General features: G+C 38.0%; 1 protein-coding gene across 1 annotated transcript in view; it reads right to left on the reverse strand.

Annotated features, from left to right (window-relative positions):
• Window positions 1-8374: 8374 nt before the first annotated feature.
• The window catches only part of LOC140168584 (uncharacterized), an 81829-nt gene continuing 68256 nt past the window's right edge, over window positions 8375-21947 (reverse strand). The window contains exons 26-34 of the mRNA XM_072191984.1: window positions 19734-19837; window positions 19406-19625; window positions 18864-18975; window positions 17935-18072; window positions 16830-17034; window positions 11239-11284; window positions 10366-10535; window positions 9085-9354; window positions 8375-8485 (exon numbers count right to left, since the gene is read on the reverse strand). Coding sequence (XP_072048085.1) covers window positions 9103-9354; window positions 10366-10535; window positions 11239-11284; window positions 16830-17034; window positions 17935-18072; window positions 18864-18975; window positions 19406-19625; window positions 19734-19837 — 1247 coding nt within the window. The 3' untranslated portion in view covers window positions 8375-8485; window positions 9085-9102. The remainder of the gene's footprint in view (window positions 8486-9084; window positions 9355-10365; window positions 10536-11238; window positions 11285-16829; window positions 17035-17934; window positions 18073-18863; window positions 18976-19405; window positions 19626-19733; window positions 19838-21947) is intronic.

Raw genomic sequence — 21947 nt, forward strand, 5'->3', positions numbered from 1 at the left:
GGTTATTTTGCAGTAAATCAATGACTGATTATTAAAGGCTGATAGTCTCTTTCTCTATGTTAGGATTAAAATGGCATCTTGCATAATGTGTGATGTGATAATAGACTAGTGTTTACCACTCCCGTTGCGGTAAGCATAGTTCGGCAGGATGAAACAAGGTCATCATTATCCTTCGCAGAAAAAAACCTCGCACGGCAAACAGCAGTTCAACTGACTCGTGGTGTGTTTAGTGCTGGGCGAACAGAATAATCGATGCAGTTTCCAATTAATCGACAGTAAATTTTGCCGTATGGTTGTGAAGTTGCGTACTAACGTATTTCTTTTCTTTTAAGAAACAACCAGGGGTGTGTAGATTCAGAATCAGCCGGGAGCCATATACAAACTATATATTTTGTGTTTCATTTTGTCAAGACATATAATTTGAGATCATTTTCATTGCATTCTGAAAAGTTTTGTTATTACAATATTTTGTTTTTTACCCTTTGACCTATTTTGACCTATATCTCATTAATTAGGAAATCTAGAGATACACTTTTGACCTCAATAACCCAATTTGCTCAAGGTGCCATTTTGGCTCCCGGCTGATTCTGAATATACACATCCCTGGTTGTTACCGAAAAGAAAAATAACGCATTAGAACTTCACGCTTATACTGGGTCGTCAAATAATGGTCTTTAACCAGCTAATCCCAACTAGTAAGGCAACTAAGACAATATTGTCCAAAGTTTTCCCACATTCCATAGCAATTTAAATTGAAATAACTTTCATATTTTAATTAAAATATTGTATCTTAGATTATATAATAGTACTGTTATATGGTACATCTTTCTATACTTGGTATAATAACACCGTTATATGAATATATGGCACATCTTTCTACTTGATATATCTGTGTAAAATCGCCTTCATCCTAAATTCATAACATTCGCGTTTCACACCATCGTATACGTATGCCCCAATCAAACTGCTCGTTTGATGACATACGCACACAGGCCCGGATGTTATTGGAGGTTATTTATCAATGACTTGGCATTTGTTTATGTCAACACATTTCAGAGAAAAAATCTTAAGATTTAGTTAAGTGATGAGTTAAAAAGTGACGGTTATGTATTTGGTTAACAACTTTGCATCAGTTATATGTCCGTCATTGTCTTAAATCAAACCTAGGAATATCCCTCGGGCGTATGCATCTATTTGTTTCCACATCATTCCAAAAAAATTAAACCACTGAACTAGTTCTCTTATACAGAACACGTTTATATTATATTTGATACATCTATATTTTATTACCTATTTTATGATCACATTTTTACGGAGTGTAATAGCAATCTCAAAAAGAATAGTTTGTATCTAAGACATCTTGTTACAGGCAAACGCAAAATATATCACAATCAATACCAGTGAATGGGTACTATTGACTAATGTTTCTTATACTGCAGTATAAGAAAAATTAGTCAATAGTACCCATTCACTGGTATTGATTGTGATATATTTTGCGTTTGCCTGTAACAAGATGTGCTTCAACCTAGAAGTACAAACTAAATATGTAGCATCGGGGGTCGATTCTTTGCGTCACACGCACTGCGTGTTAAAAACAAACCGTGACGCATAAAGAGCGTGGCGCGCTCGGCCTGTACAAATCGCGCAGCAGTTGGCGCGCCAAAGAAACATTTACACACGCATTGCACTGAAATAATTATTCTCATACCTCTAGTTTCCGAGGTTTATTTATTTTGTACTTCTGAGTTGACGGACTATATGGAACGAGACATCCTAAGTATTGCAAATATAATTTTTCTATATATCTAAACAAATTTCATGTTGAAATGCATAAATCTAAATAGTATATATATATATATATGCATAAATCTAAAAACATAAACAATACAATACTATGTTCAGTGGCGGCGCCACGGGGGGGGGGGAGGGGGAGCCATGAGGGGGAAAATGCTTTTCCCCAGTAAAAACCCAAAATTACGAGAAAATTTCACCTTTTTGCACGGTAATTTTGTTGATTTTTGCCCCCCCCCTGAAATTCACTTTGCCCCCTCAATGTCCCCAAAAAAAAAATTCTGGCGCCGCCACTGACTATGTTACTAAAATGATGTTTTAAATGATGATATATTTCCAAACATCGGAACACAATAATACACCTAGTATATCTTCCTATAGTGTTATCTGAAGGGTTTCCCCACAACATTCCATTATAACTGGCCAGGTTATGTTGGGTATATAGTATACCTGCATATATTATGATTAATATAGTTATACTTGCTATATCTGTGTATATTATACACTGTACAGTAAATATTACATTTTACCGGGGTCGGGTAGAAAACCTGAAAATTCAAACACGATGCTGAACCCAAGTGAAATCCTTAGGAGCTCAAAATAGCAAGTGTGCAGTAGATAAAAGGCAATATCACTGCATTTCATAGACTTGTAGTACCCGTACTCGTACCCGTACTCGAGAAATTACCCGTACCCCAATGTCCATACTCATCAACCGTGCCGATGGCTCCCGACCGTATACCTGTAATCACAGGCATGTATCCGTACTCGCACCCTATTTGGGCTTCGGACCCGGACCCGTACACGGGTCTAGGACCCGTCCATATTCGTGGCATGGGACCCGTTGCATGGCACCCGTACCGTACTCGTGGCCTGGGACCCGTACCGTACTCATGGGTACGGCTACCAGGACAGTGCTACACTCAGGAATTCAGGATTGAACTATTATAGACTATTAAACGGTCTTCTGATAGTGAAACCACCACTTTCTCAGGCTTAGAATAGGTCCTTAAAATCCTAAATTCTGAAATTGATCAACATTTGACATCTTAAAACTTATCCATGAGTTTTAATTTCTCTGTATGTCACAATAATCAATTAAAATTGACTTAGAAAGATTAATTCAAAGAAATTCTGAACACCCTTTAAGAAGTTTTAATACCTGTTGATGCTGACAGGTATGCAGATGTGCCCAATATTACCAAAATAAACAATTTAAACTTGAATGCATGTTGAAAAAGAATATAAATTTTTATATGAAAGCTATAAAAGTTTTTTGTTTATGCACATTGATTCATACTGCAGTTACTGTTCATTTTCCTATACACAATACACAATGCTCTCACCATTCAGGTGTGACCTCTACAAACAGTGTATGTTACAGGTATAGGGCATTTCCTAGTTAACGTCACTGTGTGAAAAATAACAGGCCAATATTGTTTGTACTCTCTGAAATTCTAGGAAATGTAGTTTTGTAACATGTCCTAAATTTTTAGCTATTTTATATATTTGGAAATATTCGCACTTTGGTGTTTTAGTCAGTAGGGCACGGCATGGCCTGCAAAATTCCCTGTGTAAATCGTATACAACTTTTAGTGACTATCACTCACTTGTAGACCGCTCTCTTCCGAAGGGCATTAAAGCTAAACCACTTGACGGATATTTTTGTACTTACTGTCAATCAAGAATAATGTATACATCACATGTAGGTTAAAAACTGAGTATGTGGGGCATCTGCAAATGTTCGTACCTCCCTGATATGTAAATGACAGATAACATCAAAAACAGCTCCTATATCTGTCCATAACTTTGGTCAGTGCAGCGAGTCAGGGAATTTCAAGTGGGTGATTATTGATTGGCAAGTTCCATATTTGGGTATAAGTGCAGTCCACCATTCAATGTGGAGGATAGACTAGACTTTATCGATTGATTTTGCTGGAGTAGTTTCCTGTTAACCAGGTTTCGGTACTGCAAGGGTCGAATCATCTTTGCTATGCAGTATAACTGCGCTATGTCATGGTACATGTACATGAAGTGTGGAGAAAACCTGGCATACAATAGTCGTAGCTATGGATTTACAGGTGACAGAAGTAAATTCGCAAGAATACATCAAGCAAATACCGTGTCATATGTAATAAGCAAGCGATTAAATCAGGTGTACTTTGTACATATGTTGCAATGAGAGTGCACAATTTAGCCACTGGGCATTTAGATTATCATTATTTTTCTGACTAGATATTTATTTGTTGAAAAGATTACTCCTGGGGGAAATGGGGTGGGGCAAAGTAATCTGGAGGGGGTGGGTATAAATCGGGAAATTTGCCAAACATTTGGCTTTTCCCCCCGAAAATAGGATATTCGGTATTTTTATGCTTGGAGGAGGGAAGGGTGGGTGGGTGGGTGGTGTAGCCTAATTGGGGGAGCAATTGCCCCTCATGCCCCTCCCTTGGCACCACCACATGTTTGTTACTGTTTTAATTTAACTGTCATCCAGATCAGTGTTGATCGGTGCCAATCTCGCATTTTCATACATGATCATGAAAGTCTGTAAGAAATCAAAAGAAACTCATTATTCTGGGCACATTTAAGCTGGTAGTCTTTCAAGAATAATCACAGAATAGCAACTTATTAGTAAAATAAAAGAGGGTATAACATCAGGCAACGTAAATATATGATAACCACCTGCCAAGCATTTTACAAAAAATATGAAAGCATTGTGTTTCGGTGCTATGGCAACCCCCGGGGGGGGGGGCTTCAAAACATTTTGCACGGGGATGTGGCACGCAGACTTTCGGATGCTGACTTTCTCTATACCTACTTTTTCCTGTTTTTACCACCCATCAGTATACCAATTTTTCACCAAAAAGCCAAAAAAGCACCCAAATGCGCCCTAATTGGACGCTCTTAGGGGCACTTTTGCCCAAATGCGCCCAATTGGGCGCATTGGTCTCCACTAAAAACCCACCCATCGATATACCAAAATCACTGAAAAGGCACCCCAAAACCGTGGCTCATCCCCGTATACCTTCAACCATGGAGAAACCCCTCCGGGATGGCAACATTCAAAGACACCCATGAGTCGAGAAGATATTGGTTTACCTGATTTTCCTCCAACATGCAACTGAGTGTACGATATAGCTCCCGAAAGGATGGACGCAGATCAGCTTCGAACTGCCAGCAGTTTGTCATCACTATGTACCTTGAATAATAATATATATCATATATTTTTTAATAAATGCGTTATCACTTGAGAGATCAATTGGACTCAATAGAAAGCGCACTAAGATGTTGATGCATCTAAGGAATGATAGCCGAAGGGGGAGTTTTATTGACGACTAACGACTAACTATTATGTAATGGAAATGTCTATTTGATTCAGATTATTTCGACCACGGGCTTGCTCTAGGCTTCTAGTAGTGTTCACACCAATCTCTCTTTAGTTTCTGAACAATAGAGATGCCAAAACTGAACACTTGAAAAGGCCCACTCCTCAAAGATGGAGTCCTGAGAACAAAACATCGGACATTTAATGAGTACATTTGTCAGGCTTGTTCATACGACATCAAACAATATATTATAATAATAATCAGAGAATAAAGGTATTGTTTTAGCCGCTGTCGTGCATCTATCGTCTCATATAACACGGGCGACATCATTATTTGAAGTGAAACAACGAGGCGAACAGTTCAATTGAAATAAATATATTAATCATAAGTACTAGTATATCAAATTAAATCCTACATTAATTACTAGGAACTACCCATGGCTTAGAATCGAACAGTCCTGTTGTTGCTATGCACCTCCGATTGCTTTAAATAGCGCGTACGAGTATCGCATCGACTCGCACTCGCTAAAGTGTGTGATATCCCAGCAAACACAAAACGTTTTCGACATCATTCGCAAAAGGTTATAAAAGGTTGTCAGAAAACGTTTAAACGTCGTGTTATATAAAGGGTATATTCAAGGTATAAAACATTAAAAATAATTTTTTTGATAATCTACTGCTCAAAAAAAAAAAATGTTTCAGAGCAAACGTTATAAAAAGGTATAAAACGTTTTAATAACATTCCAAAAACATTTTTGAAAACTTGATACAAAACATTCTAAACAGAATGTTATCTTGGGGGTGAAAAAATATTATGCTAAAAATGTTTTCCCAAAATATTTGCAATAACGTTTTAAAAACGTTTTCATGACCGTTATACCCAGTCTTGGGTATACGACATAAAACAATATAAATTATAATAATGGTGTACAGTCGATGAACTCACATTTTATGAGAACATTTGTCAGGTTTTGGCATACGGTAGCCATCTCGTAGCATTGACATAATATTCGTTGATCCAATGTTGGCGTATGGAGTTCCTCCTATGTCATGATAAAGAAAGGAACAAAGTATAAATCAAATCATTGATAGCTTATACCAAGTATATTTTCAAACCAAATATTGCTTATCCTAGTGTATTCTAGGTCCGTGTATATAATAAAAGATACTCTACAGAATATCTAAAGATAATGCTCGTGTAGTTCCGCAAACATTTTTAAAGTGCCATACCGGTATTTGCTGTAATGACTTTTGAATAACTTTTACAACCTTACCATGCTTACCTAAAGCTCCTATTTCCCACAGCAATACACCAAACGACCACCTTGCAAAAATGTAAAATGGGAAAATAATTTTATGTGAGAATAATGTGATTTTGTATTTTACTACTATTTTATACTACTACAACATCGATATGAATATATTTAGAAACGAAATTCTGTTTATACTTACACGTCACTCTTACTGGAATATGTTGAAAACTGTATTGATTCAGGAGCCATCCAACGTATGGGAACCCGATTCTGAAGGAAGGAAGGAAGGAAGGAAGGAAGGAAGGAAGGAAGGAAGGAAGGAAGGAAGAAGGAAGGAAGGAAGGAAGGAAGGAAGAAAGAAAGAAAGAAAGAAAGAAAGAAAGAAAGAAAGAAAGAAAGAAAGAAAGAAAGAAAGAAAGAAAGAAAGAAAGAAAGAAAGAAAGAAAGAAAGAAAGAAAGAAAGAAAGAAAGAAAGAAAGAAAGAAAGAAAGAAAAAGAAAGAAAGAAAGAAAATCTAAATTATCATAGAAAACAATAGATTTTATAAGAGCGGAATGGGGCGAGTGGGGATGGAACATACTAGGGGGAAGGGGGATGTCTACAATAGCATAATCTCAGCAACTGCTGAGAGTGAGCGTAGTGGAGGGGGTCAATTTATGGTGTGTGGGCGGGTTGTGCTGTTGGGAGTTGGGTGTTTGTTCATGCGTATATTCGCATATTCTTTTGAAATTACCTTTAGTTTCTTGATGACATAGATGCCATCATCTCTAGACAGTCCGAAGTCGGATACTTTGGCGACATAATCTTGACCAAGGAGAACATTTCTAGCGGCCAAATCTCGGTGAATTATCTTATAACAAATAGAATTAAACATAATTTGAAAATATTTGATATAAATCTCATTTTCACAAAACTTGTAATACTGGCTTGTTCGATATATTTGCAACACAGACTCTACCCTGTGCCCAGCTCTTCCTCGCCACACCCGTATCTGCTCCAGGGTCACAAAGACCTGCCAATAAAACTGGGGAGGGATGAGGGTAGACGAGAGTCATCAAGTATTCAATATTGCAGAGAAAACCTTCTAATGTATTTGTGTACTTTTTATGTATTTATTTAATGTGTTTTAATTAAAGCCAATACCCCGATATTCTCAAGGTGTTTCATCCCATTGGCAACATCCATCGCAAATTTCATCAGTTGCTCAGATCGGTGAACATAATTTCCATTTTCACGTATTTGTCTCAGATAGGAACGTAAATTGCCATGCGGAATTAGCTCCAGTGCCACATAAAGTATACCTGCAAATTGAAAAAAAAAAAACCCTTAAATTTGTATTGTTTTCGTAAGTGTTATGGAATTAATAGCATTAGCATGGCGTTATACAGTACGTACCTGTTCAATTAGTTTCTTGAATGGGTTATTGTTCCTCCCTGCTAATGCCACATGAGTTTTTTATGGTTATACGCTTTCAATTATACTTCTGGCACTCTTATTCGCCGTAGAAGTAGTGATGTAACAGGATTAATTACCATTCGCGGTAGAAGTGATGATGTAACAGGAATATAGCAATAGGTTTAAACAATTTTTGAATATATCGCCCTGCACTACAAGCAGGTTACACTCATCACCTGTGTATATCTGCAATCATAGCTTGAATGCAATGCCGCTCTTTTCAAAGATACTGATTTCATATGGGTGAAATATTGTGTACATAATTTGGTAAAATAATTCAAAGAAATCTTACTCACAAATATCAGAAGTGTGTTTTGTGAGTAGTGTGGTACGCTGCAGTGGCGTAGCCGGGGGGGGGATGGGGTGGTAGCTGCCTCCCTGTGAGAAGTCTTGCCCTTCCTCCCCCCCCCCCATGTGAGAGGCCTTTTTCTCATTTTCAGCCCATTTTTGACCATTGGCGTCAAAGGTTTCCCCCTGCAAATTTGCCTTGTCCCCCCCCCCCCTTCTGAAAGAGTCTAGGCTACGCCTATGGTACGCTGATAAAACATACCTCCATGTCTACATGCTCCAATCAACGAAACAATATTGGGATGACTGCCAATTTTGGTCATTGTACCAAATTCAAACATGAAGTTCTTTTCCTCCGTCAATGACGCACCTTCTGAAAATCAAAACAGTTTAACAATAATAAGATCATAATTAAATTCGAAGTATTACAAAAAATACGTTCAAATAAGTGGCATTATTACCCAACCTAATATATAGTTTATTACCTAATATTTCGACACATATGATTGTGTCTTAACTCGCAGTATGCTGTTCTTTTCGTATTTAACTATAATTATTCCTAACAAAATAAGGACATTAAAAGTGAAATAAATTTTGATGTTAACATTATATAAATGATTGTGCATTGATGACGAGGACCAAGTTAAAAAATCACAAAATTAAGCGAAGAATGCTTTGAAAATGTAAACACTTCTCCATTACATTACAAGTGCCTTCGAGAATTTTACTCATTTCGTCAAACAGTGCCTGTATCCCTGAAGTAACCACAAAAATGACGGGTCGATGATTTACATAAGATAAAACCCTGTACAGTCATGTAGTTCTTTTAAGTAACTCTATGCATTTTGTTTGCCAAATTGACATTCTCACTACATAGGGCAGGGGAATTTAAGTTAAATGAGGTGGAAGAGTAAAATTCAAGGCAGGGGTAACGTATGGTATATAAACTATTTATAAAAGCAATGAGTATACCTTTCAAAGACTTCACTGCTACCTTAATAGCCATCTCATTTTTCCATACGACGCCTTCACGAACTTCTCCAAAGTTCCCTTGTCCAAGAATTGTTTTCCCAAGAAGCAAGCTATCCCAAGAAATTTCCCAAGAAGATTTCTCGCTTCCACTGGCATGTCCAGCAATAAATCTTGAGGATGGAGGGGTTTCTGCAATGCTTGATGTGCATGAATGATGTTGTGATGATCCGCGATATGTAATGTGTGTGACGCATATGACAGGTCAGAACGCTAAAAAATACAAGTGATTGTTTACAAGCTTGATTGCATTAAGCACCAAAGATAATGTTATTACCTGCACTCATTTCACAAAGATATTAAAATAGAATTATTCACTGCACAAAGAAAGCAAGAAGAAATAATGTTCTTGCTCACTCGAAAGGCAACAAATTGGTAGATATGGGTATGTGTTCAAATGTTTGTATTAAAATGAGCATTGCAGAATGCAAGACGGATATTTTTGGATAGTGTTGACATCTACTTTTTCTTAATGTACATGATGGTTATCACTTGTGAGACACTGCTTTACTAACTGACCAACAATTTCCAATAATATGATTAGCTCTATTGCGTTAGCATTCGTCACGATGTGTCAAAACGCTAGCAAGCTAAGACACCATTGAATGGAGGTTAAGGCAGACTGCGTAGGTCATTCGAAACGTTCTGCCTCCAACCATGGATATTTTTTTCTGTAAAGAGTAGGCTTGTCTCATTGTCGACGATAATAAATTACACCTTAATACCTATATTGTGAGATACTTTTGTTTCCCTGCAATGCTTTTATGCGTACATATCAAATCATGAGATAGAGTAAGCACGATTTTTTTTCAAACCTGATTTTCTTTGGCATATCTGTATTTTTTACACATGTCCCAAATTACACAAACCGGGCTTACACCCCGCCCCGACTCACACCTAATTGGAATAAGTTCATTGTCTAGAGCAACTTTAATGCCTTATTTCAGTGTGAGGGGACAAAGCCAATTGTTGTCCTCATTTGACAAATGTTTGTCTTTCGTCTACCCATTGCCATCCCCATTGTATCCCCTGAAAATTTTCTGTGAGGAAATTGTGCCCACTCCCTCCTCCCTGGCCGCCACATACGTGTGTCAAATTTGTGATTCCCGGTAGTTTGTTTTATTTAGATTCCATAACATGCAAACGATAACCAACCACGTTCAGTCAGGGCCTCTAATCACATATTATTTGTTCATTCTCTTTTTTTACCTATAATCCACCTACCATTTCTAATGCGGTATTATCCCTGCCACGTTGAGCGCCATCTGGTATGAATCCAGGAGGTTGGTTTCGTTTTCTCCGTCCACAAACCAGACACACAACCATAATGATTATGCAAACCAAAATAGCCACCGTCACACCACCTGCAATTGCCACCACACCTACAGAATATCCTGGCAACAGAGCAAGTTTTTATTGTTTTGCCAGTTAAACAGTTTTTCTTGGTTACCCTCAGGAAAATCTGTAATTTATGCTACTGGTCGATTGTGGTAGATCATATAACCTTTTAATGTAGAATGCAAACACGTAGATGAATAATTGTAATCATAATTCTTTTACGACATTATAATTATTCTTCTACGTGTTTGCTTTCTATATGTAAACTTCTTTCGCAAATATAATTTCTTTGTAACATGAAATCACCAGGTTAAGTAAAGCACTCACTCTCTCGCAAAATTGCCAAAATGCCTATTTCCGAGTGCTTTCGTATCACTTGTTAATCACCTGGTGAGGGCGGTATTACCTTTCGAACGCTTAGGATGGCAAAACTCGAATGGATTCACCACATGCCGTGGTGGCGCAGTTGGTTAGCGCGCACGAGATCTGACCGGGAAGTCGTGGGTTCGAGTCCCATCCACAACAAGTTCTTTTTCAGGATCATTAATGCTAAGCCCGATTTGTTACCAACTTCTATAGCATATAATTATACTGACCATAACTCTAATCCTAACATTTATCCGAGCCTAACTCTATCCTTAATACTAACCCTAATGCTAACCCTAACATTATCCATCCCTAAACCTTATACTAACACGAAATGCTCTAGAAAAAAATGCTTTTTTGGCTAATGATAAATTAATAAAGAAAACAACTTACTATCTGTTGTCACAACATCAATTGGAGGGCTTGAGATGTGTTCTACCTAAGAAAGGAAATATGTTAGACATTTTAGCAAGTCATTTTCAATTGTATTCGTTGTTCATTCGTGTACCAATAGTAAACCTGAAGCATAACTGAGCGTCACTCAGAGATCCGTCGCTGCTGAACCACAATCTTTCTGTTTGTGCAAGATCACATTGCGAAATTAACTATTCTGGAATTACGTTCTCGTAGGAACGTAGAATAGACTATATGATGCGCTACTTCAACCTCCTGCTTTGCTCCTATTCTTTTCTCCCCTTTTTCCTACTGCACGCTCTTAACCTTCTTCTGCATGCTTCCTTCCCTCTTTGCTTGCTTTGCTATTTCTTACTATAGGATAAAGGTTGTAGGTACAGATGGCATTACCATCAGCCCACCTGTCCCTAATCGCCTCTCTGTAGTTACCCAACCCCACGTTCTCGAAGATTGCATGTCAATCGCGTATCACCTGTTACGGCTCAGAACTTTTTCTGAGTTAACAGACGGGGCTCTGGGGGTAGTGGACTGTAGCCGGATAGGTTATTGAGTAGCCTAGATGACTGCAGCACACTGCTTTGTCTGCATCCATCGTGAGACTAAGGGTGAGGTAACCGGACTTCAACCTCTACTGACAACTCGCCCAGCCAGCGCGTCAGTATATGGCTAAAACCCTTTAAGAATCGATATGGAAGTGAAAGTAAAAAGAGGCCGTAATGCCCAAGGCCAAAACGGGCGCAACCACCAGAGAAAAGATGGTTGCAGATTGCCCAGTCATGACTCGGAAGCCAACACTTCGTATGACGTTTTGCAGCCAAAGCCGCAAGGACGCTGCAAGATTGATGAGAGCCATATGAGTGGACAAAGAAGTATTAATATATGTACATATAATACCAGAACTTTAAGGACTGAAGAATCTCTGGAATCACTTATAGATGAACTAAGAGATCTCAAGTGGGACATTATAGGACTGTCAGAGACAAAGCGTGCTGGAGAGGGGATTGAAGAATTAAAAGGAGGAGCATGGCTTTATAATCATGGAAAAACTGAGGACAACAGGAATGCGAAAGGAATTGGATTCATGATCCATCCAAAATTCAAAGACTATATAAGAGAAATAAAATACTACTCAAATAGAGTTGTTTCACTTAATGTACAACTGACAGCAAACAATCACCTATGTGTAGTGCAAGTGTATGCACCTACCAGCGAATATGAGGATGAAGCAGTAGAAGAAATGTATGAGGATGTGAGTAAGGCGATGGAAGAAAGTAGAGCGACCTACACCATAGTAATGGGAGATTTCAACGCCAAGATAGGTAGACGTCAATCCGGAGAGGAATCAATCATGGGAAGGTATGGAATTGGCGAAAGAAACAGAAGAGGAGAGATGCTACTTGAATATGCTACACAACAAAACCTGGTTATTGCCAACACTTTCTTCAAAAAGAAAGAAAACAGATATTGGACATGGGAAAGCCCAGGAGGAAAGATCAGGAATCAGATTGATTTTGTACTAAGTAGCCAGAGAGGCATACTACAGAATTGTGAAGTGATCACGAATGTGGACATTGGCAGCGATCACAGGATGATTAGAGCTAAGATACTATTGAACAAAAAACTGGCGAGACTCAAATTCATCAAGAATGCTAAAAAGAGCAAACTTAATATAATGCGGCTGAAAGAAAGGAGGAAGAATTTCAACTTGCACTCAAGAATCGATTCACAGCACTGGATATGGATGATATGGATATAGACGTAAGATCTACACTTATATCCAGCACAGTGACAGAGGCTGCTGAAGAGATAGCACCACAAGAAAGAACAAAGAAACCAAAAACCAAAGAAGATATTGAGATTGAGGAGCTAGATATTAAAAGAAAGATACTCAGAGAAATCATAGACAAAACTACTACTCAGAAAGTAGAGTACAAGGAAACTGTGAAGGAAGTTAGAAAGAAGAGGCGTCAGAGAAGTAGAAGAAAACGAAGAGAACAAATTGAGTCCATCCTAGAAAGTGGTAAAGGACCAAAACAAATCTCCAAAATGAACAGTAAGAAAACTAGAATCAGCCAGATGAAAGACAAAAATGGTATTCCTACATCTAGTAGAGAAGAAATACTCAACATCTGTGCAGAGTTTTACCAAGACCTATATAGCTCTCATTCTAACCAAAGTAAACCAAACTTCTTGTCTCCAGATCAAACAGACATACCAAATGTAACTGTTAAAGAAGTAGAGACAGCAGTAAAACAAATGAAAGACAACAAAGCACCTGGCACTGATGACATATCCAGTGACGTGTATAAGATAGGAGGTGCGGAAATCATCACTCAATTAACAAGACCATACAACCAAATATTGACAGAAAAGAAGATACCAGCAGCCTGGAAGGAAGCTAAGATTATTCTTCTACATAAGAAAGGAGATAAAGAGGATATCAAAAACTACCGACCAATTAGTCTGCTATCACATGCATATAAAATTTTCACACGAATCATTCAGAATAGAATCAAGAGAATCTTGGATGAAAATCAACCTAGAGAGCAGGCAGGCTTCAGAGAGGGCTTTTCAACAACTGATCATCTACATGCTTTGAACCAACTGATTGAGAAAGCAAATGAGTATCAGCTGAAGCTTTGTATTGGCTATATAGATTACGAGAAAGCTTTTGATTCGGTGGAACACAGTGACTTATTTGCAGCCTTAAGAAGGATTGGAGTCAACGAAGGGTATGTTAAGATTCTGGAGGACATTTACACAAACGCCACAGCTACAATCCACATAGATAAGGATGTCTCCAAGCCTATCCACATAAAGAGGGGAGTAAGGCAAGGGGACACAATCTCTCCAAAAATATTCACAGCTGCCATGGAACAAATTTTCAAACAACTAGATTTAGACGAAAGAGGTATCAACATCGATGGAGAATGGTTAACTGACCTGAGGTTTGCAGATGATGTAGCCCTTACATCACCATCAGTAAAAGACTTGGAAGTTCAGCTAAATAGTTTGAACACTGAGAGCAGGAAAATTGGATTAAAAATACATAAAGGGAAAACGAAATACATGACCAACTTTGACACTACAGAGTCCATTGAAATTGACAATGAACCGATTGAGAAAGTAGATAGTTACAAGTATCTGGGCAAGACAGTCAAAATGGAGGACAACACAAGAGAGGAAGTCTTACTGAGAATCAAGGCTGGCTGGTGTTGTTTTGGCAGGTACAAAGACATCCTTTGTGATAAAAAGCTACCAATGACATTGAGGAGGCGCATGTACGATCAATGTGTGTTACCCACCATGACCTACGGCGCTGAAACCTGGTCGACAACTAAAGATCTGGAACATAAACTCACCACGACACAACGAGCCATGGAAAGACGTATGCTGAACATAACTATACGCGACAAAATCAGAAACAGTGACATAAGAAATAAAACTGAGTCAAAGACATCATGGAAAGGATCGGTGAAGCAAAATGGAGATGGGCAGGACATGTGTCAAGAAAAAACGACAACAGATGGACAAAAAGAGTCACCGAGTGGCAACCAAGAACAGGAAAGCGTAGAAGAGGAAGGCAAAGACGAAGATGGCGAGACGACTTAACAGCATATAGAGGCACCACATGGGCAAGGGATGCGCAAGACAGACAGAAATGGAAGATTCTTAAAGAGGGCTTCATACTACAGAGGATGAAACAGCCTAGGTGAGGTGAGGTGAGGTGAGGAACAAAATATCAGAAGGCTTCGTGTCACATGGGGGAAATGGTAATCGCACATATTTAGCAGCATTAGTCTGCTCATTTATCACCATTTTGCAGAATTTTGCAGTGTTTTAACAGATTTTGTCGTGATATCTGCCGACCTTTGGAAATTGATCAAAATTTGAAACAATTTTTGCAAAGTTCCTGTGATTTATCAAAATTGAGCACGATTTGTAGTGACCGGTCGCAATTTATGAAGATTTGCAGTGATCGATTACATGCGGCGCTATGATAAGCCTTTGGACATAGGAACAACAACACATTAGACCTAAAAAAATAATTTGATTGTCGTAACCTGACATAAATATCCTGCGGACCCTTTATATTTTTATTTATTTTGAGGAAGCAAAAAAAAATAAATTTAAAGCTGATATATCAAGGATAAAAAACGCTCCCAAAACATGTAGGATTTTGTGGTCCGACCAAAATAATAATAAATAGGGAAATACTTGGACAAACTAGAACCAAATGTGGCTCAAAAGCAAGCGTATATAAGCTCTAGTGAATGCAGTGTATGTACTAATCTGTCCATCCCCAGTTGGTATGTAAGCTCTAGTGAATGCAGTGTATGATGTACTAACCTGTCCATCACCAATTGGTATATAAGCTCTAGTGAATGCAGTATATGATGTACTAACCTGTCCATCCCCAATTGGTGTATAAGCTCTAGTGAATGCAGTGTATGGTGCACTAACCTGTCTATCACCAATTGGTATAAGCTCTAGTGAATGCAGTGTATGATGTACTAACCTGTCCATCCCCAATTGGTATATAAGCTCTAGTGAATGCAGTGTATGATGTACTAACCTGTCCATCTCCAATTGGTATATAAGCTCTAGTGAATGCAGTGTATGATGTACTAACATGTCTATCACCAATTGGTATATAAGCTCTAGTGAATGCAGTGTATGATGTACTAACCTGTCCATCCCCAATTGGTATATAAGCTCTAGTGAATGCAGTGCATGATGTACTAACCTGTCCATCCCCAATTGGTGTATAAGCTCTAGTGAATGCAGTGTATGGTGTACTAACCTGTCTATCACCAATTGGTATAAGCTCTAGTGAATGCAGTGTATGATGTACTAACCTGTCCATCCCCAATTGGTATATAAGCTCTAGTGAATGCAGTGTATGATGTACTAACCTGTCCATCTCCAATTGGTATATAAGCTCTAGTGAATGCAGTGTATGATGTACTAACCTGTCTATCACCAATTGGTATAAGCTCTAGTGAATGCAGTGTATGGTGTACTAACCTGTCTATCACCAATTGGTATATAAGTTCTAGTGAATACAGTGTATGATGTACATTGGTATATAAGCTGTCGTAGTGAATGCAGTGTATGATGTACTAACCTGTCCATCACCAAATGGTATATAAGCTCTAGTGAATGCAGTGTATGATGTACTAACCTGTCTATCACCAATTGGTATATAAGCTCTAGTGAATGCAGTGTATGATGTACTAACCTGTCTATCACCAATTGGTATATAAGCTCTAGTGAATACAGTGTATGATGTACTAACCTGTCTATCACCAATTGGTATATAAGCTCTAGTGAATGCAGTGTATGATGTACTAACCTGTCCATCACCAATTGGTATATAAGCTCTAGTGAATGCAGTGTATGATGTACTAACCTGTCCATCACCAATTGGTATATAAGCTCTAGTGAATGCAGTGTATGGTGTACTAACCTGTCTATCACCAATTGGTATATAAGTTCTAGTGAATACAGTGTATGATGTACATTGGTATATAAGCTGTCGTAGTGAATGCAGTGTATGATGTACTAACCTGTCCATCACCGATTGGTATATAAGCTCTAATGAATGCAGTGTATGATGTACCAGGCTGTAATTCACCATTATAAGCTCCTCGATTCTCGGCTGGTGCTCGTCGGCGTCTGCTGCATCCAGCGGGTAAAGCATTCTCATCATTACACGTTGTTGTTTCTTCTGATCCAATGGTGATTTGTCCGTTCAATTCTTTTAATTTACTCCTTTCAAGCAGGAATTAAAATGAAAACAAGTTAAGCAATTTGAAATTATGGGAGTTTTGTACACAAGACAAAGGGAGACATGTGCTATCTGGCATATACACACCGATCATCAAGTCATGTGACCGCGGGTTACCCCGTGGGTCACATGACTAGGTGTTTACCGCTCCACCTCACTTTCTGATGAAATCCCACGGATGTGGGATGAAATATCAAGTAAGTCAAACATTTTGTTGAGAGAACTTGTTTAAAATCTCTGTTATGGAGTTTTGTACACATTTGCATTTTTACTTTCTGTTATCCACGGCCCAAAAAGGCTGCCCACCTATAATAGTATTTTGCTCATCCAGTATTCATAACCTGTTCATTTGCCTGAAACCACCCACTGATTAAATTAGTTTGCCCACAAACTGGCACACAAAATAATAAGAAAACAAACAAGACATTTCTACTTAGATGTACTTCTTTATGTTCTTAACCTGCCCATTTGCGAAAAACCACCCACTGATTAAATTAGTTTGCCCACAAACTGGCACACAAAATAATTGACTAAGAAAACATACAAGACATTTCTACTTAGGTGTACTTCTTTATGTTGGCGTAACAATATCATACCTTCTGTGTTGTTTTGCAGCGAAGAAAACACTCAGATTTTTCTTTAGAGATGGCTTCGAAACCCAACCGCCGGTTAACCGGCGGCACTCCGATAGATGGGCCTAGTTTCTATTGTTTAAAACAATTGAACACGGCTAAACCGCCGGTTCAGCTAGGGTGGTTGGGCTCCGAAAAGCCAACTACCATAAAATCGCATTTATCTTTTTAAGTTTTGGACCCAATTAAATGATTCCGTAAGATTACCTTTGGGTTAAAATAATTAAATTGTCTACTACGTTATCAACCTACTCATTCAAAACTATAGCTGAATATGCACAGCCAGTCTTTGTATTACACGTGTCCCAATCAAGGAAATCAGGGAAATCTGCGGGATCAATTGGAAATTCTTCATCTTCGTCCAATCTAATCACTACAACTTCATAGCACCTAAAAGTAACAACCAGGGAGAATGATGTCATTGGCAGAGCTGTAAAGAGTCAAGTCATTTCATTGTCGAGTCGAGGCGAGTCATTTCTAGTAATTTCTTGAGTCGAATCGAGTCAAAAGAATCATTGTACAATCTCCATGGATAACATTTGAAAATCAGAGCTGAGTCTAATATTGATAATGGGATATTCCAGAAAATAGACGCCCACCCCCTATAGAGGAGTTTGTATTTCCAAACTTTTTGACCAGTTACAATTGCTGGAAATCCAGACTCTCGAAGTGTCTAAATACAAACAATTTAGAACAATTGCATTTCCAACCTTTAGCACAGCTGGAATTCCAGTCGTTTTCAGGAAGCAAACCTGGAAATCCAAACATTTCTTTTATTGAAAATTTACTCTACAGAGGGTGTGTACTTATTTTTTGGAATGCCCAATAGATGGAGCTGGCTTGCGCATTGATCAAATGTTTCTTTGAGTGTTGTACACACGTTTAGATATCGCACCGCTTGGGTATCATACTTTTACAGCGTCACTATGTCTAGTTATGTTCATTTGTGTTTAACGGAATAAACCGCCAGTCATCCATGTATATTCTTAGGCTCTTTTTATCTTTTCAGTTCTCAGTTTTCAGTATATTGTTTAGAAACGAAGCGGATATGTATTCAGTTTCTCATTTGTTGAACCCCATAATGTAGCCAATGTCATTATTAATCTTGGAAAATAAGGTCATGAAGCAACAAGTTATTAAACAAGCAAAAATAATGCAAACAAAATGACGCTATAGCTCACCCAGCACTTCCAGTTCTGCTTGAAACTGACCCAATTACCACTTTGAACGTGGTAGAGGTTATATCCTTAGGATCGAGTGGGTCTGGACCAGCTAGAGATGGTGGAGTTTCGCCTGTAGATGTTACAATAGATTAATAATATGATAATATTGACGAATAAACTTTGCCACGGAAAATAAATTTATAACAACTATTTATCAGTCAAATTTTGGCTATAAAACAAAATAATATAATATTAACAAGGAGTGTGGCGTGACACACTACTTTCTTCCTATGACATAACAACACTTACTAGTATTACGTTACCTCTGACCATGCTGACTTATACTAAGTTTACAATAATATTTCACTCCACAATTGCGTTCCATCAGGTGCTTATATCTTCTATTTGTTTGTCAAATGTTGACAGTTGCTACATGCGGTATGCTACAGGCACCGTCCGTTTGAATGGGGTTATTACAATCCATTTGAACACAAAAAAGCGAGGAGGTATCAAATATTGCATATTTTGAGGTTTTTTGTGACTTTATAATTTGAATTTACCTCCTGGATTTGTAGCACAGTATAATGCAGAGGCCTTTGTTGTATCTCCTTCTCCTGCTGAAGTCCTTGCACTCACTTCAAAGTCATATCTAGAAAATTTCTGAAGGTCATCTTTTGATACTTGAAACTCCAATTCCTGTATACCTTCATATGCACCACCCCCATCAGGTTCTCCCACACCCGTACAAAGATCTGTGCGTGGTCTGATCACATAATGTATCTGCAAAGTATGTAAAATGTGTTTTAAGCGCTGAGCTAGCCACCACACCGAAGAGTACACGCCAGTCTATTATTGATAAAAATGGATCTCGAAGGTGTTTAATCTTACCGTGTACCCTAAAATGTCTCCACGTGGAAATGCCGGTTCCATCCATGAAATCGTGCAATTCTCTGAATTTTTTACAGCTTGTGCACCGACTGGAGCAGAAGGAGCTATATAACAAAATATTACGTTCAAGATTTATGTTTGATACCACGAGCCGAGACAAATAAAAGCGTATCGATAATGTCGATACGCCGTAGAAGTGACGTAGTTAATCGGATTAACTACCATAGCAATAGATGAATACAATTTTGACAATACCGCCATTCACTACAACGTTCACGCGGTACCGATGCATTGAACCATAGATGTCAAAGAAAGGCTGATCACTCGCACCTGTAAGATAAGTATCTTTGAAAAGAGCGGTATTGTAATCACTCTATGTTTGCTGACATACACAGGTGATTAGTGCAATCTGCTTGTAGTGCAGGGCGGTCTATTCAAAAATTGTATTCATCTATTGCTATGGTAATTAATCCGATTATCACGTCACTTCTACGGCGTATAGGACCGCTTGGTACGTCCAAAAGTAAAGTATTACAACTTAGTACAGAACCGTGGCAGCAATGTCATACGTGACGTTGGAAAATTATAAAATTGTCCAAATCTGTCATTTAACATATTGTAGCGACAAATATGTTAGTGCCAAGTGATAATAATTATATTTTTAAGTCAGTGTATTAAGCTGAATGAGGATAAGAAGCTGTTCAATGTCCTCTTTCCTCATTATGTGACAAAAGTAGGATAACCTTTTGTCTCGGTTGGTAATGATATACTTCGTCGGCAAAGTGCTACACTATCGCACGGTTGTTCGATGTATATAGAATTGGCTTCATTATTAAGAAAATGCAAACTATAGATGGCGCTATTTATCATAAATTATATTTCTTAATTTGCAAGGGGTAGGTAATCAATACTGCCATTTAAACAGATGGAATAGGTGAAACAAACAACAAAGAAATTTTATAAACATATTACATCAAAAAAATAAAAGGAATTATTTTTATTAAAAGCCTGAAAGAGTAATTTCCAGTATCTAAATAGCGCCACCAATCTTGTAATAAATAGATACATTTTATATCCAAAAAAGCTTTAAAAATGCTGTGAAAGTGAATAATGTTGTAAATAAGGGGAAATTAAAGTTGAAAATGACTCAAAAGCATCTGTATACATTAGTATAATACGGCTTTTTAAACTGTTTAAGCCTAAAAATTGTGTTGTACAGGATGTTTTGTTTGAAAAATTAATAAATGATCACATCAAACAACCGTGATCGGAAGCGACATTTTGGCCAATTTGTTGACAAATTATGGAAGGTCGTGTAAAAACACATATTTTATACCAGGTTTCAAAAGTTAAATTTCAAAATTACTTAATTATTTTTTCATAAATAATAAAATCATAATAAAATATCGTAAGCGTAATGCAATTTTTTCATGCCTGCAAGACTATTGTATGTGGCACTTACGATAGTCTTGCACGCTAATTTTGTTTTTCATCTGCTGCAAGACCATCGTATGTGCCACACATACGCTACTTTATTGGATCTAAACAACAAAATCACGGAATGCTAAACATCGTAAGTGCAAAACAGTCTCTTACACATCACTGACTGTGACGCTGACGGCTGTAGGCATTGTTACCAAGCTGGCCAAGTTCGTAGCTCCGTAATAGAGACGATAAATCCGGTGTTTTTATTTTTAGATTCAGTAATAAATCTTGAGAAATAACATCAGGGCAAAAGGTGTCTTGCTACTGTAAATATTATGTGCCAAAATAAGTTGACATAAAATGACAAATACTGGACTTTTGAGCCAATACTACGCTACTGGAATCGAAGTCATGACAAACGGAAACACCTAACCCATTTGAGTACAACACTATCGTATGTGGCACATACGATAGTGTTGCACTCTACACTCATTTCTATTTGAGTGCAAAGCTATGGTATGCGACACTTACGACATCTAAATCACAATATATAGTTTATAGTATTCAAAATAAATTGCGTATCATTTTATGGCTACTTGGAAACAAACGGCTACACAAAACACAAATATGCTCTTCCTGTAAAATTGTCCAAAGTACACTTACGATAGTGAGCATTCTGCCGACGACTTGTTTCCAACACCAACACCCAGTTGTTGGACTATCTTGCCATGACACTGAGAAGTCACACGTAGCAACTCATTTCTTAAACATTGGTGCGCTTCCTATCAT

This window comes from Amphiura filiformis, chromosome 13 (genome assembly GCF_039555335.1).
Source record: "Amphiura filiformis chromosome 13, Afil_fr2py, whole genome shotgun sequence".
NCBI lineage: Eukaryota > Metazoa > Echinodermata > Ophiuroidea > Amphilepidida > Amphiuridae > Amphiura > Amphiura filiformis.